Source organism: Alexandromys fortis, unplaced genomic scaffold (assembly GCF_014885135.2).
Source record: "Alexandromys fortis isolate MF-2015 unplaced genomic scaffold, M_Fortis_MF-2015_v1.1 scaffold_86, whole genome shotgun sequence".
Classification (NCBI taxonomy): domain Eukaryota; kingdom Metazoa; phylum Chordata; class Mammalia; order Rodentia; family Cricetidae; genus Alexandromys; species Alexandromys fortis.
Window position 1 is genome coordinate 124,263 of NW_026067965.1, and position 27,868 is coordinate 152,130.

The following is a 27,868-nucleotide window of genomic DNA, read 5'->3' on the forward strand; positions in this document are numbered from 1 at the left end:
ATGGATCCCCAAGTGCAAACTGGAGGTGGGGTCCGAGAAAAATCAGGGTTCCTAGGGAGGCGGGGCCGCTTTGAAGCACTGCGGGGCCTGGAAATGAGGCACCTACAGGGGCAGGGCCTTAGGGCTAGGGCGTTCTAGGTGAGAACGAATACCTGGACCCAGGGGTTGGACAGATAGATAGATGGCCCTATGGACACAGGGGCAGAACGGTCCTGGGTTCCGGGACGGAGAGGGGGCAGGACCAAGGCGGGGCGTAGACGGGTCCTGGGGGAGGGCCGGGGGCGGGGCGTTTCCGGGGTTCCGGTCATCTCTGGGCGGAATAAGGAGGACTGTTTTTTGTGTACGATTGGGTGCGGTGGTCCTGGGTGAGGGGAGGTCACCGAAGAGCGAAATGGGGTCGTCCCGGGGTGGGTGCTGGCTGGTTCCGGAGTTGAAGGGGGCTGGTATAGAGGCGAGGCGGTGGAGGGGCAAGGGAATGGGGTGGTCCCGGGTCGGGTGCTAGGTGGTACAGAGGGTGGACCCAGGGGTAAGGGAGGCGCAAAGGCGGGGGGGGGGGCGGTCCCGAGGGGCGGGTAGGGGTGTTGCCAGGCGGTACTGGGTACAGGCCTCGGGGAAGAACAGTCCCTGGATTGGGGCGGTCTCTGCGTCTGACTGCTCCACTCGCCCTAAACACAGCCCCGCTAGCCAAACCCTGCCCGCCACGGGTTTTCCTGCTGGGTGCTCGTCAGCATGTCCTTTATTCCGGTGGCCGAGGACTCGGACTTTCCCATCCAAAACCTGCCCTATGGCGTTTTCTCCACTCAAAACCACGTGAGCTTGGGCTCGGGCGCGGGGAGGTGGGAGCTCCGTTTAGTTCCTCCCGAGCCTCGGTGGAAGGCACCTGTGGCTCGAATGCGGCTGTGCAGGATGTTGAAAGTCAGTTTCAGCTTTTGTGGGGTTGTGCGAGAACCAGTTGCAAAGAGAAAGGGCAGCTATCACCCCTCGCCTAGGCAGCAGTCCCGTGCGATTATTGTGATCCAAAAAACGAACGTGTAGTCCTGCTGGCCGTTTCCTTCCAGGAAGCCGGGTGGTCGTTCACTTCACTGCTAGTCCTTGACCCTACAACCTGGAAAATACCAGCTGACTCCCATAATTTTTGAGCAAGCACTTCCTGGCCTAGAAACTGTGCAGTCTAAGACACCAGGTTATTTTACCTCTAGCCTAAATTCTTTCTGCTCTAGTGTGACCTGCTGGGCATTCCCTGAACTGATCACAAGCTCAGTGGGGCAAGAGAAACGAACTTTGACTTGTACACATAGTCTGATTAGAAAGAAATCTTTGAAAACGGTTTTAGTGGAGCTGAGTTATCAGCAAATACATAAAGGGTTCCTCGGATACGCAAAGCACATCCTTCTGAAATGTTTGTGGCATTTTCTGCTTGCTTTTTGCTCACACTGTTGGTTCAGTTTTGTAAGCCATAGAGCTATGGGAACTGCTTGCACCTAATAGGAGTCAGAATATTTTTTTTTTTTTTTTTGCCAGGATTGACAGGTAGCAGAGTGCTTGGCTAGCAAGCACCAATAGAAGGAAGGAAGAAAAGGATTCCTGGCAATTGGTCCGGTTCTCCACATCTCTTGCCCAGATGACTGTCCTTTTGTATCCTGCCTGTGCTGAATGCCTTGGTCAGAAGAGCTAACTGGTGGTTTCACAACTACCAGGCATGAGTAGATGTTGCAAGGACACAAAGTTAATGGGCCATCCATTCCACACAGGAGGTGTGTGGAGCCTTAACCTGTGCCAGCCAACCACCTTCTAGGGGCAGAATACTCCCTCTGGCTTAGGACAGTACTGTGCCCTCAGCAGAGATGTTCTCAGTCTTTTCTGGAAGCACCAGGTGTGTCAGGCAGGAAGGTTTGTGCATGCAAGACCATCCTCAACACTTGGCTGGGTAGTAAGGGGCTCTGGCTTGCCCTCGCAGGGGAATCTGGAGTTACTGTTCTTTTATATGCGACTAGAAGTGAAGTCTTCTGATGTGCTTAGTGTTGTGGGGCCGGGGTCCAGCCTTGACAAAATATTTGGTCCGCTGTATCCATCTGAACTCCTGCAGAGCGTTTATGGGGGCATAAGCAGAATTCATCCCTGTGGTCAGAGCACCGTTGCTTCTTCAGCACGCTGCTACCTGAGTTCTGTTGAGTTCAGGCTACCATAGAGCTGTTGCTCCAGGTTACGACACGTGGAACACTCACCACTCTGCTTCATAAGAGAAAGGCCCTGAGCAAAGTCCTAGGCCCAGTATGTAAATTCAGGTTCTTGGTAAGGTGGTGAGCAGGCAAGCAATGCTGGGAACTTTGCCTCCACAGGCTCCCTGGTCTCCTCTAGTCTATGGCGGGGTGTTTGATTAATTTTCCATCAAGAAATCACAACTTTGCTTTCTTTCTTATCCTGGATCCTGGTCCTCAGTCCTCTCCTTATGAGGGTTGTCCCAAAGGAACCCATGGGTCCCTGAGTATTGGGTTTCTGTTACAGTAAATGGACTGGCCTATCAGAACTGACTGTGTCTTTCTCGTGCCAGCCGAAGCCACGGATTGGTGTGGCCATCGGTGACCAGATCTTGGACCTCAGTGTCATTAAACACCTCTTCACTGGGCCTGTCCTTTCCAAACACCAGCATGTCTTCGATGAGGTAGGACGCTGTGTCATGAATTGTGTCCATTTTACCACCTACTGTGAATGAGATAGTGTTTCCTTAGTCACAGCTTATCCCTGGGGAAGTGGGAGCTGTTCTGAGACATATAGGAGGTAGCTTGACACCTTAGGGTGGTCTCTGAGTAGAATGTGAGCCCCTGACTCCAGTGGGTCTCTCAAGTTGCCTACGAGATGAGGATATTATATAACTCTGGTTTCTTTTTATTCTGGGCTATTCATGCTTTGGTCTTTCAAGGCCCAGGAAAACCTTGAGATAAGAAACCATGACTGTTACAGTCCAGATTTGGGGTACAGCTTGACACAGTCATCCTGGCCTCCTTGTTCATGGGGGATGGCTGCCCAGTCCTTCAAGAGAACAATCCTGGAGCATCCATCCTTGCTTGTGTCTACATAGAGTGACTGTCCTGCCCTCTAGGTGTACAATAGTACCTGGGGACAGCCAGTTTGGCCTCCATGTCTATGGGAGATGGGTCTAACTTTCCTCCCTCATCACAGGTGAGCTTGTAGGATCTGCTTTTTCCTGACACACAGACAGGGGTGCTTGTGGTGTTCCCTGAGGACCTCTTTTGTGCAGGAACTTTGCAAACATCTTCCCTTTCGGTCCTCCTGGCCACCCTCTGGCCTGGAGTCAGTCTTATCACTAGACAAGTGGGACTCGTGTAGGTCTGGGGTGGCTGTCCACATAATAGCTATTGAGCATTGTGAGGTGCATATCCAGGAACAGATGGGGCGTCAAGAAAGATGACCGGCTTTCTCTAGCTCTTTGCAGAGAGGACAAACATATGGACAAGGGTCCCAGCTTGTGACTGCACAGAGAGAAAGAACTCAGACTCCGGCAGGAGAGATGGCTTGAGGATTTTCTCAGGCCTAACCATCTCTAATCCTGTTTTGGCCTTAGACAACCCTCAACAGCTTTATGGGCCTGGGTCAAGCTGCCTGGAAGGAGGCAAGAGCATCCTTGCAGGACTTGCTGTCTGCCAGCCAAGCCAGGCTCCGAGATGACAATAAGCTTCGGCAGCGGTGAGGAACACACGGGGAAAGAGGGACATGGCAGAGGGGATGAGGCCAAGGTAGTTGGCAGTGCCCTTATGCTCCGTTGCTTGGCTGCCTGGCAGCTTCACCCAGCCCTGTTCTGGGTTGCATGCGGTGGGAGGGGAGGGCTCTGGGCCTGGAAGACCGGATGGAACCCCTGATTCTGTGTTTCAGCGCCTTCGTCTCCCAGGCTGCTGCCACAATGCACCTTCCCGCGACCATAGGTGAGTCCTGCTTCCTTGTTAGGTCATCCAGAGTAGTTTAGTGGGCCTGGCTGGCTGTTTGGGCAGATGCTTGGATCCCTGTATCTTGGGGGGAAAAAAACAGAGTGAGGACGTTAGGATTGCCTGCTGATCCCAACATGACCAAGCTCAGCAGACGGTTAGCCTCGGCTCAGGTTGTCTCAAGCCTGCTCTCCCAAAGAAACAGCAGCCTAAGTGTGTGACTAGCGACATGTCTCCCTCAACAGCAATTTGCTCCTTCTTCCCGGAAGGTTGTGGGGGAAGCACTGTGAGCTGTCAGGAGAGAGTTTTGAGGGAAGCCAGAGGGCCCTGCAGGGCCCGTGTGTGCTTGGCATCCGATTTGACCGAATCAGCAAGTTGCTGGCTGAAAATGAGATGGGCCCATCAGCTTGATGCCAGGCGTAGGCTGCATCCTTCTATGTCAGCCAAGAGAGGGAGCCTCTGCTTTTACCTGGACACCTGTGGTCTGAGAGCTGCACAGTTCTGCCTGGAAGGATGGGGTTTCCTGAATCCATTCCTCCACTCGGCAAAGTCTTGCAGAGGTTCTAATGCCCACAGCTAGGTGGAAGACGGGCTTGAGGATGGGCTCATCTCCTGCTTCCCTTCAGGACTGTGCTCTACTTTCAAGGCAAACTAGTTCTCTTCTCGGGGTCCTTCATCCTTTCTAGTTAATGGATGCTGTGATTTCCCGTTTCTACGGTCATGGACCTGATTATTTTCTGGCAAACACACTCGCTCTTGCTTCTGTGCCCAGGACTGAAGGTGGGAAGTAGTGAGCAGGGCTCAGGCTGGCCGCTCCTTGCTTAGCTGGTTCCTAGACTGTGCCCTCTCCTTCTCTTTCCACCTCCACTTCTCGTCCAAGCTGCTTGGACTGGGGTACTCAGGGCTGTGGGGGCGGTGGTGGTACAAGGTCCAGGAAGATGGGTAAGCAAAGTACCGTAAGTGGGCTTCCTGGCAGATCTTGGTAATTCATTCACCTGTGAGAGAGGGGCACCTGGAGCTCGTGAACCTCCACGTTCATCACAATCATTAGGCACTGATATACACGTTCAAATACAGAGACAAGATGCCTTGTTCTTGGTGAAATAAGAAGGGCCGTGCTGGGACCGGCCTGAACGGTGACAGTTTCTCAAAGATCCGCCTACATGGGACTGGAGCTCAGTGAAGCCTACCCCAAAGAAGGGTTCAGAAGTGGGGCCTTGGCCTTGCCAGGATTTAAACCGACAGAGGGGAGGGAGAAGCGAGGCTAGGGAGCAGGCATATGTTAAAAAGGCTTGCCAAGGGTTGCCCATTGAGGGCCATAGCAGCTCTATGTGGTCCAGGTGGGAGGGAGTGGGGGCAGCCATTTCATATTTAAATCTCGCTGTCTGAATCAGGAAGTGTGGGTAATTTTTTCCTGAAGGGGTCCTTGAATCTTGAAGAGGGGTGCGAGTCCCTCCTCTTGGGTCACTGGCTGTTTTGGGTCTTCCTTCTGCAGGAGACTACACGGACTTCTACTCCTCTCGGCAGCACGCCACTAACGTTGGCATTATGTTCAGGGGCAAGGAGAACGCGCTGATGCCCAATTGGTATGTCCTAGACCAGACGTTGGGATGAATTCGAAATCATCTCTTCCTCAGGAGTTGCAAAGACCCTCTTTGGTCAAAGCAGTCTAGGAGGAAAACTAGGAGGGATGACATCACTGCCTCTGGAAACAGCAGGCCTAGCTTCTGGTCCCCTCAGACTTTAGGGGTGGGGGGCTGTCAAGAGCCTGTGGGTCTGTCCCTTCAGCTCCCCTCTGGAGAACAGACATGGGGATGAACTGCCTATGTTCTAGCCTATGAGCATTCTGGGTAAAAAAAATCAGAACTCTAAAATACTTCCAGTCTCAAGCATTTTAGAGGAGGGAGGCTCAACCCAAATGATCTTTGTAGTAAAGAACTTGTGCATAATCTAAACAAAGGCAGCACCGGGGTGGAGAAGGCCTTTGTTCCTACCCTGTGAAGGAGCTGCCGGCCAAAGGCTGTGGCTCCCAGTTTGGTCCAGATGAGGTAAGGAAGCATATCTTCACTGGCCTTGCCCCTCACTTCCTGAGCCCTGGCTGTCTTTGGCTAGACGAGTTCTGGCAACTTGGTGACAGGTAGCTCCTTTGGGGACTAGACAGTCTGTGTATCATTTTCCCTGAGGTCATAAGAACATGCAGTTTATGATTGATAAGTGCAGCCTGGCACTGCGCAGGACGGCAGTCTGTCCTATCTGCACACCTGACGCAGGAGTCTGGAGACCGGGCCCAGCCTGCTGTGCCCTGCAAGACTGACCCTTATATGTCCATTTCCCTGCCGCCCTGGGCAGTCCTTGTGGCGATATCACTCTTAGCTGCCCGTCTTCTCCGTGTCTTCTACCTTGTACAAAGGCCCTCTGGGATCTAGGGACTCTCAGATGATCCAAGGTTGTTAGTTATGTCTAAAAAGATTATTCCTAGGGACTGGAGAGATGGCTCAGTGGTTAAGAGCACTGACTGCTCTTCCAGAGGACCAAGGTTCAATTCCCAGCACCCACATGGCAGCTCACAACTGTCTGAAGATCCAGTTGTAGGGGATCTGACACCTTCACACCAATGCACATAAAATAAAGTTAAATAGACCATAAAAAAATCTTTAAAAAAAAAAAAAGGTTATTCCTCCATCTTCCTGGAGGGGGGGGTTGGGGTATAGGTAGGCAGAGCTTTCGAGGGAGCCGCCACTCACTGCTCTGCAGGCATAACCTCTTGCTTTTTTCAAAATAACCACCGGTGTGTATCCTACACTACATGTAGTTCCGTGTGTTCATCTAAGAGCACCCCGGCCCCACCTTGCTCGGTAGTGCTTTGATATTTGGGAAAGCTCTTCTATTTCCTCTCCATAGTCTTGTCTTCCAAGCATCCTCTGAAAGTGTTCCCCAGCCTTGGATAGCTATTGTTCCAAGCAGGGCCCACAAAGGAAGCAGCAGAACTCTTGTCTGTAGTCAGAGAAACCCAGGTTCTTTATTTCTCCCCCTCCTTCTCCTCCTCACGGTGGAGCTAGCCCTAGCTGGCCTAGCACCTGCCACGTACACCAGGCTGCTACAGGCTTATGGTCCTCTTCCCGCCTCTGCCCATTCAGTGCTGGGATTGCAGGCACACCCTGCCGCCTTTTCTTATTAACCTGAATCATCCCCTCCTCCCCCCGTGATGTACTGCGTTTGGTTTCTCCATTCCTCTTTCCGTGGACACTTGGGCACATGTTTGAACTTTTGAATAGTAAGTGTGAACTGACTCTGTTTCTTTCTGAAGTTTATTTTGCACCACATGTAACATCTCTGGCACCCACACCCCTCTCTCCCTCCTTTGTTAGGCTCCACTTACCTGTGGGATACCATGGCCGGGCTTCCTCCATCGTGGTATCTGGCACCCCAATCCGAAGACCCATGGGACAGATGAGACCTGATAACAGTAAGGGACTCCAAATATCCAGGCCCTGGCAACGCCCAGCCCCGCCCTGTTGCTATGAGCTCTGTAGTCTGGAGTTGATGGCTCCTTTTATCTGCTGTCTTCCCCAGCAAAGCCTCCCGTGTATGGTGCCTGCAAACTCCTGGACATGGAGCTGGAGATGGTGAGTTACGTGCCGAGCCTTACTGAGTGGGATCCACACAGGCCTGCAGCGGGCGAGCTCTCTTTCTGGGGCAGCAGTTCACACCTGTCCAGCCACAGACAGCAACCCCGTGACCCCATGGGACCATTGAGGGCAGCTGATGCTCGCCCTTCAGGTCCTGTGTTCGTGAATTCACCTACTCGCGAAACTTATTTGCAACCCAAATAGTAACACAAGTCATTGCCACAGGGAGAAGTGGAAAGTTTGAGTCTCCTTGATGCACACACTTGTCCCCAGTGGAGGTCACACCGGGCTCCCTGTCTTCCTGTTTCAGATCTCGTTCTATAAACATGTGTTATTTTTCTGGTCTGCCCCCCCACCCCCGTATTTCCCACATACTCATGTGCTTTGAGTTGATTTTGTTATTTATTGTGTCCTCTGAGTGGAGAGCCCTTGTGCGCTCCTAACTGCAAGAGGTCAGAGGTCCCTTATAGACCCGTGCTGGAAAACCCTCCTTCACCCCTGAGCTGCAGCTCTCGACGGGGAATTCAGTGTTGATGAGCTGACGCTATAGCAGATGCCATTAACAAAAAGAACTGAAGTGTGGTTAGATAAAACGGCTTACTGTTCAATGGGTGAGTGCTGTAGCCGGAGGCTGCGGAAAACCGTTTCTTTGCTTCTGGGGGGAGCAGCGTCTCACCTGTTCTGTTGGCATTCATGGTGATTTTATATGTTCATATGTGAGCAACAAGCATCAAGCAGCCCTCGCCACCTTGTTACACTTGTGGCACGGCCTGCACCATTTCAGAAACACGCTTACACCAAGGCTCCACTATTTAAAAAAAAAAAAAAAATTTATAATTTAAAATCATTTTTTTCCCAAAAGTTTCCCCTCCCAGTCAGGCTCCGCTTTTTATTTAAATTACGCATTTTTATTATGGGAGTGCCAAAGACCCGTGCACAGCTATGAGAAATGAGGCGGAGACCCCCTGGTCTTGAACGTGGATGGCATTCTTCATGCCTCGCTGCCCTTGGATCTCTCTGTTTTTTTTTTTTTTTAACTTGATGAAAACTTGGCCCTGTCACCGAACAAATAAAACTGACCCTGACATCATGAATGTAGCTGATTCTGTGCTGTTGAAGGAGCCGCCCCCACCCCCACCCCACCCCACCCTGCCAGCACCTTTTAGTTTCCCATGGACATGACTGGAGGTTGTGTTGGTTCCTGGCTGTTACACGCATCTCATTCCTCAGGGGACTGTGTCAGGTGCTGTGGCATGAGTCGTCTACCTGATGCTTCAGTTCTTCACGAGCGTCATAGAGCTGTCAGACATTAGGTTATGCAGTATAGGGAACAAAGAAAGGAGCAGAGAGGCCTGTGGCGCCCTGAGTGTCAGGAGGAAACAATCACGGGACTGCTAGGAAAACAGGGCACACGTGAGTGCAGTTCTCAGCTTAGAGACCAGTGAATTAGCACCTGGGCCCCAGGCTCTGCAACCGGCAGTGACCCCGAATGACAGGCCGTCTTTTTGTTTGTTTTATTTTTTTGTTTTTCGAGACAGGGTTTCTCTGTAGCTTTAGAGCCTGTCCTGGAACTAGCTCTTGTAGACCAGAGCTGGCCTCGAACTCACAGAGATCCACCTGTCTCTCCCTCCCGAGTGCTGGGATTAAAGGCGTGCGCCACCACCGCCCGGTTTACAGGCCGTCTTGATTCTAACCAACTTTCCCTGTGACAGGCTTTCTTTGTAGGCCCTGGGAACAGATACGGAGAGCCGATCCCTATCTCCAAAGCCCACGAGCACATTTTTGGGATGGTCCTCATGAACGACTGGAGTGGTAATGCCTGGCGGCTCGGCTTCCGCTGCTGCTCTGTGCACGGGCACACGGGGGGGGGGGGGGGGGGGGGGGGCGCTCTGTGGGGGGGGGGGGGGGGGGGGGGGGGGGGGTTGGAAGCCCAAGGACTGGAAGGGGGCTGCCGCACAGATGTGTGGCTCTGAGGATGTGGGCCAGTCACAGCTCCCCCTAGGGGCTTCCTCATACATGGAAGGACGGTGCGGACAGTACCTAAACCGTTGTCAAGCCCCGCCTATCTCCACTCCCTGTTGCCAGCACCGGCATCCCATTCTGCTGATGAAGAGCTGAGTGTGGAGGGATTTTAGCCAGTGACTGAGCTGAGACTTCAAGTTCAGCAGCCTAGCATCTGAGCCCCAGCTGTCCACCCGGATACCATGTGTAAAAGGAAGTGGGTTCACACGTCCCAGAAGAGGGCCTCGCCCACTCAGGGATTGTCCTGTTACCCTGGACAGTGCTTCCAAGGACCTCTGTCTTCACACAACATTCTCTTTTCATTCCTCTGTAAATGGAGACTGCTCTATCATTCCTGGCTGCCCAGACCTGAACAATCACACAGAAGCTATATTAATTACAATACTGCTTGGCCAATAGTTTATGCATATTCCTGAATAACTCTTATAACCCATTTTTGTTAATCTGTTATAGCCATGATAGTGTGGCTTACCGGTAAGGTTTCAGGCATTCTGGTATCTTTCTCCTTTGGCAGCTGCATGACATCTCTCTGACTCCACCTACTCTCTCTCATATATATATATATATATATATAATCTTCCAGCCTGTCTATATTCTGCCCTGCCATAGGCCAAAGCACATTTATTCATTAGCCAATAAAAGCAACACATAAACAGAAGGACACCCCACATCATTCCCTGGGAGGTCTGGCTTGCCAGAGCCCTGTGGAGAAGTCCATGCAGGACAAGAAGCAGCTTGGAGTGAGCCTGCACACCATCATGAACCCTAAGCTTGCTCTTCTCCTGTAGCCCGAGACATCCAGCAATGGGAATATGTCCCTCTCGGGCCGTTCCTGGGGAAGAGCTTTGGAACCACCATCTCCCCATGGGTGGTGCCCATGGAGGCCCTCATGCCCTTTGTGGTGTCCAACCCGGAGCAGGTAAACACCCTTCTGCCGAAAGCCCTGCTCTAAGTTCCTGTTTCTGCCCTTTTTCTGCTGCCCTCTGAGCAAATACAGAGACAGTGCCGTGCCTGCAGGATCGTGGTGCAGGTCAGGCAGCTGTGACGTCAGGGGTTTCTGTCCCTCTAACAGTTCATAGGGAAAACATACTTTTGTAGCTTTTAGAGTTCTCTGCCCTCAGGAAACTGCCTGGCAAAACTGAATGGCTGCTCCATAGCTCAGTTTTGCTTTGTGCAATGGCTCCCTCTGGAGTCTGATTTGTAGAATGCATTGGAGTAGAGGATATAGGGAAAAGTGCATTGTCTCCGTCACTCTTCCCAACCCCCTTGCTCAGTGCTGGGCCAGTGGTCCTTGCTCCCATCCCCCACTTTGTCACAGTGTGCTCTGTCTCACCCCCTTCACTGCAGTCCCCCTGCCTTTATGGCCTTAAGGCCAACACCGTGTAGGCCCCAGCTTTCGTGGATGTTCTCTGTCAGATGACCTCTCTGGTTCTCCCTTGTCTCTGGGTCCAACTCTCGTCCGGAAGGTTCTGCTCAGGGCTCTCTGCTTTCTCCCTGGCATTGTCTCCTGAGCCTGTGTGCTGACGCTTTTCTCCCTCACTCATCCATGTATCTTTCTGCTTCCACAACCTGGGGGGGGAGGGGGTCTTACCCTGCAAATCGGCCCGTCATAAAAGACCCCTCCAGACTTTCACGCCGTCTCCTTGGATCTTCCCTCGCTGTCCCCGTCATAGCACCCACCTCTCCTTCCCATTTGTCTGTCTCCCTCCACCCTCCCTCTTCTTTTCTGCCTCCGCAGGACCTGTTGGACCCCTGCCTTCAATGGCCCACATCCTCCCTCGTTGTCCTCCCTCTAGATCCATCTTCACAGATCTGTCTGGACCCCAGCTGCCTCTGTCCTTCCCCAATACCATTTATATACAGCTGTCACCACGTTGGTCCCTTCCCAACTAATCATAATCTTTGTTTGTTTGCTTCTCTTCAAAAGTAGCTTTGAGTTTAACCCTTCATGCACTGGGAAAGAGCTGTATTCCCACCTTCATGCACTGGTCACACTGACCATTAGAAACACAACCGTTCAAATCACCCAGTGTGATCTTACATCCCGCTAAATGATTTTTGTATTGCCTTTTGGGAAAATGCTCTTTTTGCTCAATGGGCGGCATCTCTGCCTGGCCATCAGCTGCCTCCCCAGGTGTCCCAGCACCAAATTCAGTCTGCCAGATTCACTGTTGCTAGGCACTCTGCTTTCTAGGGCATCTGCCTTCCCCTCTCTATTGTCCTGGTCTTTCCTTACAGGCTCTATGGACCATCTTGCTTCCCATGGTCCCCTTCCCGAGTCTGTCCTCCCTGAGATCGCTACAGCATTGCTCCTTTGGCCCTGTGACCTCTGACCTGCTGATGCACCCCCTTCTCGGCTTACTTTCTCAAATCTAGCACATGTGACCTCCTGTCCTATCTATGAACAGTATGCAGGGATTGGGTCTCTGGAGAAGAAACATTGCTGCCACTTGGCACACTCTGTGCTGGGGTGCAGAGGCTGCTGGAACTCAGCCCTTCTCTCTGATGTACTCTTCCCTCTAGGATCCCAAGCCTTTGCCGTATCTCTGCCACAGCCAGCCCTACACATTTGATATCAACCTATCCGTTGCCGTGAAAGGTATGTTTCAGGGTGAGCGGTGTTATCCATGTTCAGCAGGCAGGCATGAGCAGGTGTCGTTGCCCCAATGGATTCTGAGCTTTACTGGGTGACACTAGAGGCACCTGCTCCAGTCTGGAGCTATATGGGGCTCTTGTAGAGAAAAGAAGAATGTGAGGGCCATCCTCCAGTTTAGAGGCATTGTCCCACCTGGGAACCCTGGTCCTTCATTCTGTGTCTGCCTGCTCTTCCAGCCAGAGTCTACCTAGTCTCTAGTCACATCTGTCCCTGCCACCAGCCTTACCCTACACCCCAGAGGTGTGGCGCATTTCATCAAGTGCCTGTTGGGAAGCCTGATCTCAGAGGCTCATGGGGCTGTGGGAAGCAGGGCTCAGCCCCCAACTGCAGGTTGGGCAGCCCAGAGATCCGGTGCTGATGACCTGGCTCCACCGAGCCTCTCCACAGACTGAACTGTGGAGTGAGTGGCTGGCTCTACAGACCAGGCTGTGGTGGAGGTCCAGACTCGGCACACTCCTGTCGAGCTTTGGGGCTTGGGCAAGTTACCAGGCAATCCCCTAGTTTGTCGTCTGTGATAGAGGGGAATTATAGCCTTGGTTTATCGTACAGTGGTGATGACCAAGGAAACGAATTCATAGACCTAGATCTAGACCTAGAACAGAACCTTCACTAGGAAGGGGCAGGTGCTATCTTCATGTCGGGGTGGAAGAGAGCTTGCCTGGGGACACATTTGGAGACATCTAGTTCCTCAAGGCCAAACTCCAGCTAGATCCTTGTTCCCTCAATTTCTCTCCTTTGGTCTGTGATTACACACATTCTGTTCTGTGTCCTTAAGGCCAATTCCTGGGTTTCAGTCCTCATGAGAGGCAGGAAACTCGATCTCTCTCTCTCTCTCTCTCTCTCTCTCTCTCTCTCTCTCTCTCTCTGGACTCAGTTTCTTAAGGATCAAGTATCAGGATGCTCCATCTAGGAAAGATCTAAGAGCCATAGCAGCACCCTCCTCTGGGAATCTGCTGGCCCCGTACTTTCATGTTTCAAGTCACGAAACTGAGGCTCAGAGAGGAAGGATTACCCTGAGTCATAGGACTGTGCCTCGCACCGCGCCCCCATGTCTGCACTCTGTGCGCTGGCACCCAGTTCACGAGCTTCGGGCAAGGGGGCTGGAGGTTAAAATACACAGACACACACAGACAGAGAGACAGCCACACGGGTCATCCTTGAATTCCCCAAGAATGCCCCCTTTATTGTGTTCAGGGGCAGATTATATAGAGATAGCCACCAACCAAACCCACCAGAAACCACTCTCCTGCCATCAGGAGCTCCTGAAAGTCTCGTGCTCAGAGCAGCTGTAGGCACTCAGATCAGGGGAAACCAAGAAATTCAGGATCTGGGATCTCACTGATCCCAACAGGGCTGGCTGGGCCCATGCTGGATCTAAGTGCCAGTGTTGTATACTCCAAGATGGTGCTTTCACCCCCAGACACATCCTTGCAGTGCCTTCCTACCTTGCTCCTGTTCTGGTCATTTCCCTGTGTCAGTGAAGGGCACTGATGGGAGTGAAACGACAGCATCCAGGTACAGAGCTCAAGTCAAAGTTTTGAGGTTCCAAGCTGACATCAGAATAACAGGGAGGCAAAGCTGCACTGTAGGCACCCTGACTTCCCGTGGGGCTGCAGAGCATACCTCTTGTGGTAGAGGGGCAGGATTTGAGGGGGGAAAGCACATCCTAGGGGTTCATACTATCAGAAGATGGCAGTGCTCTTGAATGAAGTAGGTGTTTAGTAAGGACTGCTGACATTAATGCTGAATGACTACACTATCTGTTATTACAGAAGTGTAGCAGGTAGACCAGTTGTCCAGAGAGTCTCGGGGCTGTGTTTGATCAAGGTCATATGTAAGTTTCAGCCTATGTGGTGGATGTTAGGAACACTGTAGGAAGGATGTTAGGAACACAGCTCTGAAGCTGTGTCTAAACTCAGCAGCACACAGTGCTTGTTCTGGATGGGAGAAAAAAACGATAGCTTAGGTGCGCGTCTCCATCCTCCCTGGACTAGGTAGCCTCAGTGGGCATATCCAAGCTCTGACATCTTCTAAGCTTATTGTTCCACAGACTAAGTGAAATCCTAGCAGACAAGTGGAGCCAATTTGAAAGCTTTCCTTTCCGATCAGTGGGACTAAATCTTATGATTGTCTCTACTCAATCTCTGACAGGAGAAGGAATGAGCCAGGCAGCTACCATCTGCAGGTCCAACTTTAAGGTGAGTTTGGGGGCCGCTGGACTGCTGTGAGGAGGGGAAGAAGGGGACAGGAACAGGAGAATAGCAGCCACCTAGGAATGAGATGACATGACCCTGGTCCTTTCTAGACATGTGTGGCATCACAGAGTCCTGTCAAGATAGAGGCTGCTGTCTGGATGTGACCAAAGTTTTCTGGGTGCATTTTGCATCCTGTAAGGTCCAGCCTCCGGATCCCGTGTCCTCACGGGCTGGATTGATTGGAAGTGCTGGGTGTGTGCGCACATGAAGGGGCCTGAGGCTGACGGTGGCTGTCTTCTTTAGTCATTCTCCATTTTATTTTTGAGACAGGGTTTCTCCCTGAACCTGAAGCTGGCCAGCCATCTCAGGGATCCTGCTGTCTCTTCCACCTTAGTGCGGAGATTACAGGCACACATCGCACACAGATTATTACAGGCTCATACCACACTCGGTGGGCCGTGGGGACTCAGTCAAACTTGGGCCCTCATGCCTGTGCAGCAAGCTTTACTTATCGAGACATCTCAGCAGCCCACTTATTTCTGATCAAACCTTTAAAAATAAAACCTCACGTCCCACCCTGTCATTGCCATCCTGCTCTGACATTCTGTTAAAACCACTTCAGCTCCGGGGATAGTGTCAGATCTAAGTCCTGGAGTGGGGGGGGGGTGGTCAGCCAGGCCTTACTGCAGGAGGGACCGTCCACGAGGAATGGCTCCAGGAACTCCCAGGCCTGAGGTGCTCATGAACATGTAGACCTGAGCAGACAGAAAAGGCTAAGAAGATGCAGCTTTCAGGCAACTTAGAAAAGGGTGTTGGGAGAGATGAGGTTCCAGAGGAAGCCATGTGGAAGCTGAGGGACAAAGGGGCTCAGAACCTTAGCGGGTGGACAGCAGGTCATCTGGAGAGGGACTAGAGGAAGGCAGAATCTCAACTGAAATGAGACAGGTATTGTAAGGATGCATGGAGTGTGGGGGGCAGGGAAGGCATGGGCATGGAACAAGCAGACGACATCCTGCCCAGGAAGCAGGCTGCCCACACATGTCCTCCTGTGTCTCTACCCTCAGCATATGTACTGGACCATGCTGCAGCAGCTCACACACCACTCCGTTAATGGATGCAACCTGAGACCCGGGGACCTCCTGGCTTCCGGAACCATCAGTGGATCCGTGAGTGTCAAAATACCCGCTGGGTCCCCAAGCCAAAGATAGGCCAGTTGAGCAAGTTGGGGGTAAAGGAGACCTGTGTGAGAACCAGAGCTTGACTCTGTCTCCCCAGAAAGCAGCAATCACTCCATCTAACACAGAAGGAGGTGACCTCACTGCTGCAGGCTTCTCATCTGCCCCTGCACCACCATGGGCCTGGGGACAGGGGTGCACAACTTGGAAATGGTGAGGTGGGGTGGTGAATAGGTTGTGAGATCCTGGCCATGGTGACTGGGAGGTAACAGTCTCTCGCCAGAGGTATAGTGCTGGGCATGGTACTGCATGGAGGTTGTGAGCTGCAGTCAGTGGAAAGAGAAGGCACCCTAAAGCAGGCCCCTGAGCATGCTATAGGCACAGGAACCGGAACAGACAACATGCTTACAGGAAGGATGGAGGCACACCCTCTTGAGCCACCAGGACGCATCTGCAGTGGCCTCAGAGGTTTTATGGGCCCCTGTCTCTCACCGTACTGTCACATCAGAGCTGACCTATTATATCACCAAGATATAAATGCATGCCCCCCCCCCCCCGCTTCCCTTATAAAGGAACCTGGAAGCTTTGGCTCTATGCTAGAACTGTCCTGGAGGGGAACAAAGGCCATCGATCTGGGCCAGGGGCAGACCAGGACCTTCCTGCTGGACGGTGATGAAGTCATCATAACAGGTGCGGCCCACTAACCCCTCACAGGGCTTCAACAATAGACCTTTCAGTCAGTCCTGCTCACAGGGTCCTCCTGCTTGCTCCACAACAATCTATCCTATTCTGTCCAAGATCCCACATACAATCTATCACCTCTTAGCATGGGGTTCTGCCTGGCTCACTCAGCTTCCTTCTCCTGCAGACCCTCTGCTATCACAGTATCGCTTTTCTTAGAGCCGGCGGACCCCCAACCTCAGCCTGGCACAGCCTGGCACAGCCTGGCACAGCCTGGCACAGCCTTCCCTGCCACCTCTGTCCTCTGCCAGCAGCTCGATGTCATTCAAGGTGGCAGCATGACTGTCAGCTTCCGTACCCAGCCAAGGTCTCCTGTTCCTTTCCTGTGCTGTGCTAAGAGCTCACGAGCTTGATGGTCTTCTCTCACAGTTCTGGAAGGCAGAAGTCTGCTGTGCAGCTAATGGGGGGCTGCGCTCCTTACAGATGTCTGGGGGAAAGGCCTATTCTTGGCCTTCCAGCTACAGCGCCACCAGCAGAGTTCTAGTCCTTGTTCCCATCAACACACAGTCTTGTTCTGTTCCTCGAACCTCCCTCCTTGCCTCCTATGACATACTTGTGTAGATTTCAGAACCCACGCAAATAGCCTTATCTGAGGATTCTTTCCATAGTCACACCTGAAAGCCTCTACTCTGTGAAGTAGGTGCCAGTGTGGGATCTGATATCGCTGGAGTTCATAGCTCAATCTGAAGTGCATAGTGATAAGCTAGGCATACTGTTTAGTGGGCTGAACCAAGGAGAAAGGTACATCAGGGCTCAAAACAGCAAGCAGCACCCCAGGGTTGATCACTACCCACTTTGCTCCCACTAATCCTAATTCTGGTTAACTATGTAGAGCCTCATGGTGTCTGTGCTTCAATGTCCACGTATCCAACCAGTTACAGAGGGAACATATTAAGAAACGTTGTGTCTGTACTGAAAATGGCCAGTCTTCTTGTCATTCTTCCCTAAGCCATACAGTGTAACTCTTGACATGGCAATTGTATTGTCTTAGGCACCGTAAGCCACCCTTAGATGATTTGAAGTGTGTAGGAACCGTGTGTGTAGGCTCTATGCAGACTGCCCAGGGGCTTACCCTGGAGATGCCGAGGGCCGTCTGTGTTTATTAAATGTCTGAAGTGCCCAGCGGTGTTGGAGGTCTGTCTGCTTCCACGCTTTCTCTTTCTACTCGCCCGAGCCTTTTGGAAATGTGTCGTTGCCCCAGTTCTGCAAAGTAAAAAAACCTAGCAGCGTATAAGGGAGGTGACTCTTGGCAGATCACACAGACGGCAAGGTCAGGATACAGTTCCCGTTGCGAGCTGCTCTCCAAGGCTAGACCTCTGCCTGTCCAGCAAGGACGCCAACTGCTGTGTGCCAGCTTTGTGTCTGGTGTTGCTCCAGTGCCCACCAGCCAGCCTCAGGTCTTGCTGTAGGGTCCTGTGCATTGAGTGAACGTGCTTTTCACAGCGTTGATGTGGAAAAGAGAGGGGAGAGAGAGAGAGAGAGAGAGAGAGAGAGAGAGAGAGAGAGAGAGAGAGAGAGAGAGGGGAGAGAGAGAGAGAGAGAGAGAGAGAGAGAGAGAGAGAGAGAGAGAGAGAGAGAGAGGAGAGAGACTCTGACTCTGAATAAGCTGCCTCGAACAATGCAGAATTGTCTCTGCAGCTGTCAGGCCTGGAAAAGAGGGCCCCAGGGCTGAGGCAGCAAGCCCCATGGTGTTCTTGATGTTTGTACCACAGAAGGCAGGGCAAGTCCTTTTCTGTGTGGTCATGGGAAGCAGGATCCACAGGAGCCTTGGTTTGTCCTGCCTTGGCCACGGGGCATGGGGCACCAGGACCTGTGTACTGCCTTCCGGCTTCACGTACTTTGGCTCTTCTTGGCTCTTCCCCACTGACTTCCTCTGACTTTCCTTCTTGTCATTTCCCTGCTTTCTGCTGTCCTTGATGAGACAAGTCCCTACGTCACTCCCTGCTGACCGAGTATGCGGTAGCTTCTCATGTAGTTCATATGAAACACGGGACAAGGTGTGTCCATGTGTACTTAGTCCTCATCCTTCACACATGGAGACCACAACGGAAATCCACATCCTTATTCAGCATCGCACAGAGTCAGGATTTGAATCTGGGACCCTGCAGGGAGTCACACAGGAGAAGAAAGAAACCAAACACCATCCGTTTGAGCAAGTGGCTTCAGGCATCAATCCCAAGCCTTGCCTTCTGTCCTCTCTGGGCATTCTGCTTTGGACCCGCAGGGATCTGTTCCCGGAGACTGGCACTTCACTGCCCACTGCCCTTCAGCTCACAGTTAGTCAAGACTTCTGTCTCGGCATCTGAAACACTGTGACACAAACCCATTTCCCTCGGTGCGGTCACGTGACAGCGGCATCTCTCACACCTGCCTCTGTGTCTGTTAATCCTTCCCCGTACAGATCTGCTGCCCATCTGGTCCACAGAACCATTGGACTTTTTGGCCTCCTGTCTTGTCAGGATTGTTTGTGTGTTTTTTTTTTCCCACTGGCAGCTGGGTTCTCATTTCTCTTCATTTTATTCTTCTCTCACTGAGTAGCAGGAGGCACAGTTCCAGGCAGGGGACCTGTCTCTGGGGTGGGGGTGTGCAAAGCCGCAGTTGAGCACCGCCGCCTTTGTCTTCATGTTGCCCCAGACTGTGCTCTGAAGCCCAGGAGGTCCGCAGTTCCGTGGCTGATCCTGCCCCACTGTGTTTCAGGTTACTGCCAGGGGAATGGCTACCGCGTTGGTTTCGGCCAGTGTGCTGGAAAGGTGCTGCCTGCCCTCTCGCCAGCCTGAGGTTCCGGAAACCACAGACCACAGCCTTGCCTGCTGCGGACCCTGCTGCGGCTGCCCTTCATCCGGGAACAAATAAAGCCCTTTGGCTTGTGGGAAGGGCCACAGAATTCTCTGTCCTTGGTTTTGTACAGTGGGTCGCTGCTCCCATGGTAACGGCCATTAGTTCATCTCTTCCAGGTGTAGGGCTGAAGGCCTTGGTAGGGGTTCTTCGTCAGACTCCTCAGGCCTTCAGTACTCCCTGGAATATGGGAAGAGAATGGCCCCTGAAGTGTGTCCCCAGAGTGTGTGTGTGTGTGTGTGTGTGTGTGTGTGTGTGTATGCACGGCATGCATGCATGCATATACACATACACATGTGTAAGGATGGAAAGAAAGACACATTAAACACACGCGTGCATGCATGCACGCACGCGCACACACACAGAGGGGGGATTATTATAGAGACTTAAAGCTCCAAATCTGTAGTGCAGGTTATCTGGCAAAATTCTCTTTTCTCTCGTGGCTGTCACCACGGAACCAAGTCCAACGTGTATACCTGAGCCAAGGACAGAATGAGCGAGGGTCCTGGTGCTCATCTTTATCCTTCATACCCATTGGAGCTCAGATGCTGCCCAGTCTCTGTCCCCGCCCAATCTACACCGTCGCCTTGGCCTAGTTTCTGAGAGATGGAAGAGGATAAGATCACCATGGCTCTTCTTGGGCTCGATGAGTGAGAATCCAGGCCTGCTAATAATTAATGCCTTTCATTATTCATTCATGAGCTTTGTACCTCTCTGACCTTCCTGAGTCTTAGGAGTTTCCTGAGCTCCTCGTTTTGTTGATGTGTCTCATAACCCTTACTCCTACCTTCCTTTTAGAGGAAATATCTACACAGCACTCCGCCCCTTCCTCCGGCCTTCCCCTCTCTCTTCTGGAGTGTTCCTTGAGCCTTAGAGAGGATGCTATAGACGTCTGCTTATTTCCTTCCATTTATATCTTAGCGTGGGGCCACTAGGCCACGGCAATAGCCACTTATTCTCCAGTTCGACCCCTCATGAAACTCCATAGTAACCCCTGCCCGCTACAAAGAAAAGTTCCCCTGATAGTCGCAGTCATGGCAGGGTATGTGTGCAAATGTTTAGGAGATCGTAAGATAGGCACGTATTTCTATTTAACAAACAGGAGTCACGTCCCCCAACTGCTGGGTTATGCCCTGGCTTACAGGTTCAGACATGGGATGCCTCTCATTCCAAACACAGAGCAGACCTTAACTCTATTCAGAACGTGGTTGAGTGCGTTGCCTGGCCTGTTGACAGCGTGGTACAGTAGACAGTAGGTCAATAATCAAGGAGAACTATCGGTGACAAAGTTTCCTCTGAGGCCCGTATAGCACCTCTGGGTTCTACAGAACCCACTCAGAGAGGGAGCCTCCAGATTAGTCTCAGCTTGATTCCTACAGGTCTTTTAGCCAAAGCATGTGTGCTTTCAGAAATACAGACTGAACGTATTTCAACCTACCCAGAGGCAATAGAGTTTATGGGTTACAGTGCCCTAGTCACCGCTCTGGGCAGCAATGTGTTAGGGAGTTGCAGAAGCTGCAGCCTTCCCCCCCAGGGGACACTGTCTCTCCGTCTACCTTGCCTCCCACCCCCAGAAACGGCTGGCAAAACTGTAGTATAGAATGGGTTTTTTTTTTTTTGAAAGACTTCATTTCAATGACTGACATACAAAAAAACCAGCAATATCTACACCTTTTATATTTTATTTATTTTTTTAAAACTGATACACAAATTGTACATATTTACAGCATATCATAGGGTGTGCTGATATGTGTGTATATTGTGCAGAGCCAAGTCTGGGCAACCCATAATATCACCTCAAACATTACTTCGTTGTGGTAGAAACATTCAAAACCCTTTCTCCCAGCTCCTTCGAATCAACAGCATAGAAATACAATAGAACTGATTTCCTTAGGACCCAGTGACCAGGGTCCCCACTCCTCCCCCAGTTTCTGGTAACCACCATTTTCCTCTCAGTTTCTGGGTAAGCAACAGTTTTGACTCCATCCGTGATATCACGAGTACTTGCTTTTCTGTACTTGGCTCCAGTTCCATCATGTCCCAATGCCAAGACTTCTTCTTTCCTATGGATGAATCAGATCCCACTGTGCTTAGATACCACATTGTCTTCATCTGCTGTCTGATGAATATAAGCTTCCCAGCTCTTGGCTATTGTGATTGGTGCTGTAATCAATGTGGGATTGGAGTCCTTAGAGACTCTGGTTTCATTTCCTTTAGATACACCGATAAACCCCAGTGAGGGATCATATGGCATGTCTAGTTTTAAGATCATAAGGAACCCCATGCTGTTTCTACCATGGCTATGTTAACGTATCTTCCAGGTAGGGGGGTTGTGACTCATGAAACTGACTTTTCCACCCTTATAATAACCGTATATGTTCTGGATTGGGAATCTGTGGTGACTCAGAATGAATTGCTTCTACCAGTGAACATGGTGGGAGTCTGGTAACTTGGAAGATGGCTTTTGTGCCATTTGGGGCTTATTAGGTGAACCAGTGTACAGAAAAGGGGATGGCCACACTGTCCGTCAACATTTTCCCATAGCCTACAAGCTACGGGATTACTGATATCCCACAGGGGCAAAGGAGCTCCCACTAGAGCCCAAGGGGTCACTGGGACACTTGATACATCTGTAAGTCTAGAGTTCAAATTCCTAATTAGTTCTGTGGTCTCTGGAGATGACTGTCAAGGACTTATGGAGTCAGTGCCGAAGGACAGGAGCAGGTGTATAACTGAGGCTGCCTGTCTGTATCTGTGCCAGAACTGATGTGGGAGGTTCAGTGTGATCACTTCCCAGCAGCCTGGGCCAGCAGCTACAGGGACTACTATGGATATTATCCATCCTACACGGCAAGTCCAATTCTCAACAGCAAGACCATGGGACAGGGACCCGGTCTCACAGACAAAAGACTTTGCAATTATCTCCACTTGGTGCTTGAAAGCAGGACTGGCCTCTTTTGAAGACCTCTGGGGTCTTGGGGGCAATTTTGGGGTTTTTCATTCCAGCAAGGACATGTGGGGCTAGGGGCAAATATCAACGACACAACGCTGGCCTCATATGTACAAGGCCATGAGTTCCATACTCAACGATGCAACCACTCCACCAAAAAAAAAAAAAATGTGGACATTTGAAAATTAATTGGTGGGGTGGGAGGTATGTAGAGGGAGTGGGAGGAAGGGAGAGAGTGAAAACTTGGATTGGTATGTATAGTAAAAAAAAGATAGTTTGTTGAAAATTAATTGGAAAAATAAAATGGCCTGGTGGCAATTTATATGCCATGCTCGGGCAGCGGGGTCCCGCCACTCACACCCGTCACACCCGTCCTCTAAGCATGCCCAGGGACCAACTTCCTTCTGGTGCCTATCATCTGGATTTCCTGCTTCTGCATATTTTTATTACCCCATCTGTCTCTGGGCCACCTGGGCCCTCTCTGTGGCCGTCTAACGGAGATGGACCCACTGTTGAGGTCACACAGGCGTGAAAGGACCGTGCGCCTGCCTTTGCCGAGAGCTTGAGGTGACACCTAGGGACTTCCACACAGCACATCACAGGCAGCAACCAGAACCCAGCCTTTAGATGCCGCTGTCTGGAGATGTTGTCATCCGTTTCCTGCCAGAGAGTTTGCCTTCTTCTCTGGCTTGTAGCTGACCCCACAGCTATCCCTTTCCCCAGCCTCTCTTCATTTCCTCTCTGCCGACTTCCAGCCTGCAGCCTGATAGTTTGCTGCAGCGTTTCCTTCTCTACCCACAGCTGCAGGCTTTTGTCCAGCTAGCAGAAACGGATGCGGGTGCTCTGGTCACTAAAGGACCACGTCCTCCATCCTTCAGAACAGAAAGCACAGGAGAAAAACACCTTGAAATTCTCCACCTCTCTCTTGCCTTCGTGTGACCCAGCGACAGAGATAGGGACCTCCCTTTCACTCTTGCCCGAAGTCGGCTCTCAGTCTTCCAGCGCCAACCCCAGGCGCAGCCCAGCCACTTCTATCTATCCTTCTCAGCACACGTACAATGAGGAAAAAGGAAAGCAACGTATTTGCTGTCATGGTCTGCCTTGCTATGCACATGCACGAGGGGATCCATTTAAAAACTGACCTTAAACATGATGAAAGTGGGGGAAGCTGGGAGATTGGCTCAGGAGGCCAAGTGCTTGCTGTGCAAGTGTGAGGGCCTGAGTTTGAATCCCCAGAACGTAAGTGCAAAGGTGGGTGGGGCCAGCAGTGCACAGCTGTGATTTCAGTACTTCCGTGGGGGGTGGCAGGTGGAGAAAGGAGAATCCCTGAAAGCTCATGGGCCGCCTAACCTGGGCTCTAAAGTGGTGAACAAAGAAGAGACTGTCTCAAACAAGGGGCAGCCGGCAGGAGGATGGACAGGAGAAGGGAGGGTGCTTTGTTGGCTTGTCGGAAGCTTCTGGAGGGGCGGAGTGGATTTTAAAATCACATCTCTTTTCTCAAACAAGCCGGGCAGTGGATTCTTTCCCCACGCCGCCGTGAAAACAGCACAAAGAGACAAGGTGAAAAGTACTAGGACGTCTAGGTTTGGGACGTTGTCAGAAACCAGGGGTCCTGGCAGTGCTTCTCAAACAGGAATGTGCTATCATCCCGGGGTCTGGCCCAGGCTGCCTAGTCTGATTCTAGTCTACCAAGTCTGTAGGCCTGAGGAGGAAAGAGGGGCTTCTCGCAGCCTCCCGCAGCCTCCTCCTGAGAAGGTGTGGTTTTCCCTCAGCGTGCAGTCTGAGGAACACAGCCTGGGGCATCCCGTTTTTTTCCCTCCAAAAGGAAAAGGTCCAGAAGCAAGTCTTCAGAGCTCTCTTCAGATGTCTTCTCAATCCCTGCTGCTCTGTCATTAATAGCTGGGAACAGGCCCTGTCTGACTTTGCAAACCCATCCTAACAGGTTCCTGTAGAAATGCCTGCCCATCTGTGAGGTAGGTTTCTGAGGAAGGGCTTGGCTGAAGGTGATGCCTCATAGCCATGTTTGGAGTCTGTGCCAGCTGTCTCTTTGTGCGTGTGTGTGTGTGTGTGTGTGTATGTGAGAGAGAGAGAGAGAGAGAGAGAGAGAGAGAGAGAGAGACTGAGCATGCCCTGGAAAGCCACCTCAACAGCGTCTGTCCACCTTTAAAGATCACCTAGCAGTGACGGTGCTTTGGAAACCTTTTTCCGGGTAGCCTGAGGTGCATGGTGACCCATGGCTTGAGTGTAGGTGATGGGGGAGGTCTAAGGGCCACAGCACAGGTCTCTTTTGATAGGGCAGCAGGTCCTACCCTGGAAGGACACAGTAGACGCACCTCACATATGCAATAACACGGACAGTAGCGACAACCATGCGTGTCTGGAGACTCGGGGAGTGTCATGTGTTGAGGAGGTGTCTATGAATGTCCTGCAGGCCAGTGGCACTGGCTGGGAGCTCTGGCTCTTGGAAGGCTTGGGTTCTTTCCCTAGAGTGAGAGATTCAGGAAGGGATACCCCTGTTTGCTCACGTTCTCCATCTTCTCTCCACAACAACCATGTGAGGTAGATGTGATCCCCTGTTTTATAGATGAGGAAATTGGCGCTCACAGGTGCTGATTTATTGAGGGGTTATATAACAAAAACAAGGGATTGGAGGCTGGGAAGGGGATGTGGGCTCTGACCTAGAACCCTTGCAGCAAGGTCATAGATGCCAGTGACAGTGTGTGGGAGAAGTGGATGAAGGAAAGACCAGAGAAGAGTGATCACCAGCAGCCTAGTCTCAGCTCCCGCAGTAGCATGGCTGCTTTCCCTGACAGACAGGCAGACTCCCCCTTCTCATCTTACAATGGTGAAACTGAGGTACCTGGAGGGGAGGTGACTTTCTCAAGATCGTACAACCTTTGAGTAGCTGAAGCAGGACTAGAACCCAGATCTTGCCTGGAGCTCCAGGGATGCAGAGCTTCTGAAGGTTGCTGGGTGAAGTAATTTGGGTGAGAACATTGTGCAAATGTTAAAGAGAAAGAAAAGGACCATATTCAGTCACGACCTAGACAGTACACTCTCAGTCACGGAAACCAGCCATGGTATCTTGAGAGGCAGAAGGTATTTGAGCTCTCGTATGAATCAATGCAGCATCATGCATACGGTGTGAATTACTAAAAAAATTTCTTGTAAAAAAGACTTGGAGAAGTATATCAAAATGATGGCTTCTGGGAAGTTGGGTTATAAGTGCTTTGCACATCCTTTTCTTGTAGTTGTAGTTTTCTTTTATTATATTTCTTCTATATTTTCCCAAGTGTTCAAAATGCACATCTCATTCTTAACAGGAAAAATATATCCCCTCTATATTTTAGTTAAAAAAAAAAAACAAAACACTGTTTGGAAGTAGCTATGTGCCTTGTGAGAATTTGCAGGAGAAGCCCCCTGAATTTTCCGTTCTTCCTGCCCCTCTGCTGCTAGGCTGTGGGCAAGAGTCCTGGGCTCTCAGCAGCCTCTCTGTGCTGTGTATTGGAAGGGCAGTCTCCCCCTGACCACTGTTTGCAGACCAGAGTATCTGTTCTTTGTTCATTTTCCAAAGATGCGCAGGAGCCTAGACAGGGGGCCATCACCCTGCAGTCTCCCAATGGAGTCCCAGAATAGACGCCACCTGCCTGAGTCATGGCTTAGCATCCTTCCCAGGCTTTCCCAAAATGCCTCGCCTCCAACATGCTGGCATTTCCCTCCGGCGGTCATGCGAGAACCAATAAGGTGAAGGCGAGCCTTCTCCACCTCCGAGTGGTCATAGTCACTCCCAGCCTCCAAGTGCTTGTCGGGTCTCGGCCAGGGTAGAAAGAGGTGCATCCCAGGGTCCCGTGACACGTCCTGCGCCTCAGTCATCCAGGTGCTGCTCCTCCCAGGTCGACGTGGGAATGGCACTGTAAGGATCCATAATGACCTTGGCACAGCGGATGATCATGACGACGAGGAAGAGGCAGAGGAAAACGAAGCAAGCCAAGGTCAGCCCCTTGTCCACATCCACATAGACTGGCTCTGGAGTGGGTTCCTCCATCCTGCAGCTGTGACTGTGGGCTCCCAGGTCTCCGGTCTGACTGGAACCATTTTCTACCCCTGTAGAGAGAGTCAGTCAGTGAGGAAGTCGGGGTCACTTGTCTGTGTAATTCATCCCCGAGGTCAAGAGCTTACTGCTAAAGATACCCCCATTTAGGGGCGCCGATGGTCACAGCCCTCTTACCTTGTAGGCAATCTTTATTTCCAGCAATACACACCCCAGGGTGGAGGTGGTGACATGACAGTGACTCTCAGCAGGACATGGTGGAATGGGCTGAGGGACCACCTTGAGGGCAGTGCCCTGTGCTTACCTCCAATTCTAAAGCCCTTCAGGAAGTCATGAGGGCAACACGCTCCACTCAGCAAATGCAGGGGCAGACCATAATCAAAACACTTTTTTTTAAAAAAAAAAAAATGGGGGGAGGATATTTTTAAAGTATTCAATAGAACACTTCTAAAGAAGTAGAGGGCCGACCAACCAGTATTCCCAGGCAGGTAAGAGCTGCTGCCGTAGAGGAGTGGGAGGCACATTCTTCCGGGGTTCCCCAGGACTATCAGGGGCTCAGCCTGTCTTGAAAGATGTGTTGGGGACAGAAGGTGCAAGGGTTGGAGCTGTCAGGCAGAGCCCAGCCCTGGTCTGCCGTTCTGCTGCTGTAACGGGTCTGGGCCATCCCTCAAACACCGGGGGTGCCTTCCAGACTTTCAGGCCCAGTGCTGCCCCTGCTGAGTGCAGACAACCAGCCCCTACCTGCCTTATGGGGACCTGTGTGTTAAATAAAATTGATCCCGTGTTCAAAAGTCCAGCACAGCTTCTGGCCCTGGGATTGGCCAGTTGACAAATAGATGGGCTGACATAGGACTGGGGCGGGACAGGCGAGGAGGTTTAGCTTGGTTCCCAGAGAGGCCAATGGCAGGGCAAAGAACATGAGAATGTGTTGGGAGCAGTGAGACCCCAGATCCTGAATTTCTTGTAATCCTCTGATCTGAGTGCCTACAGCTGCTCTGAGCACGAGACCTTCAGGAGTTCCTGATGGCAGGAGAGTGGTTTCTGGTGGGTTTGGCGGCGTGGCTATCTCTATATAATCTGCCCCTGAACAATAAAGGGGCATTCTTGGGGAATTCAAGGATGACCCGTGTGGCTGTCTCTCTGTCTATGTGTGTCTGTGTATTTTAACCTCCAGCCCCCTTGCCCAAAGCTCGTGAACTGGGTGCCAGCGCACAGAGCGCAGACACGGGGGGGGGGGGGGGGGGCTCGGTATGCGGCAAGAATGAGAGGCCTGCCCAGTACTCCACAGAGGATAGTTTGGTAAATATGGAAGCTTAGCTACAAAGCAGGTAATTGACAGCCAACGTCCCAACCCCAACCTCAAAGCATCCTCATTTCCCCTTAGGTCCCCTCTGTCCTCAGCCATTCCTGGACCACCGACCTGCCAGCTGGAGTGGTCACCACTTCAGGAAGCCCCTGGGTTGAGCTGCTCCGGCAGCCAAGATGGACAACAGAACATCACAGCCAGAGCCAACGAGTCAGCGTGACTTCTCAGAGAGCAGAGCCGCAGGTGACTGGAACAGAACAGAGGAGTGGTTGCTTCTGGAGACTTCTACCCCAAGTGAGACCATTACTGGACAGGAAGGAAGGGTGCCCCGCAGCCCCTCCACACACTCTCCGGCTCATGATGGATT

General features: G+C 51.7%; 2 protein-coding genes across 2 annotated transcripts; one reads left to right on the plus strand and one right to left on the minus strand.

The window, feature by feature from the left end:
* Positions 1-601: 601 nt before the first annotated feature.
* Positions 602-19,243, plus strand: Fah (fumarylacetoacetate hydrolase). The gene is made up of 14 exons (XM_050153978.1): positions 602-810; positions 2,552-2,662; positions 3,584-3,705; positions 3,892-3,941; positions 5,437-5,527; positions 7,310-7,407; positions 7,515-7,567; positions 9,283-9,382; positions 10,381-10,511; positions 12,116-12,191; positions 14,400-14,446; positions 15,508-15,609; positions 16,191-16,308; positions 19,057-19,243. Exons 1-14 carry the CDS (start codon positions 730-732, stop codon positions 19,134-19,136), a joined length of 1,260 nt encoding a protein of 419 aa, XP_050009935.1. The 5' UTR covers positions 602-729; the 3' UTR covers positions 19,137-19,243.
* A 139-nt stretch (positions 19,244-19,382) lies between these two features.
* On the minus strand, positions 19,383-27,747 carry Ctxnd1 (cortexin domain containing 1). Its single transcript, XM_050153979.1, has 2 exons — positions 27,616-27,747; positions 19,383-26,248 (listed from the first exon to the last, which is right to left on the minus strand). The coding sequence occupies exon 2, from the start codon at positions 26,187-26,189 to the stop codon at positions 26,010-26,012; it is 180 nt and encodes a 59-aa protein (XP_050009936.1). The 5' UTR covers positions 26,190-26,248; positions 27,616-27,747; the 3' UTR covers positions 19,383-26,009.
* Between the last annotated feature and the right edge of the window lie 121 nt (positions 27,748-27,868).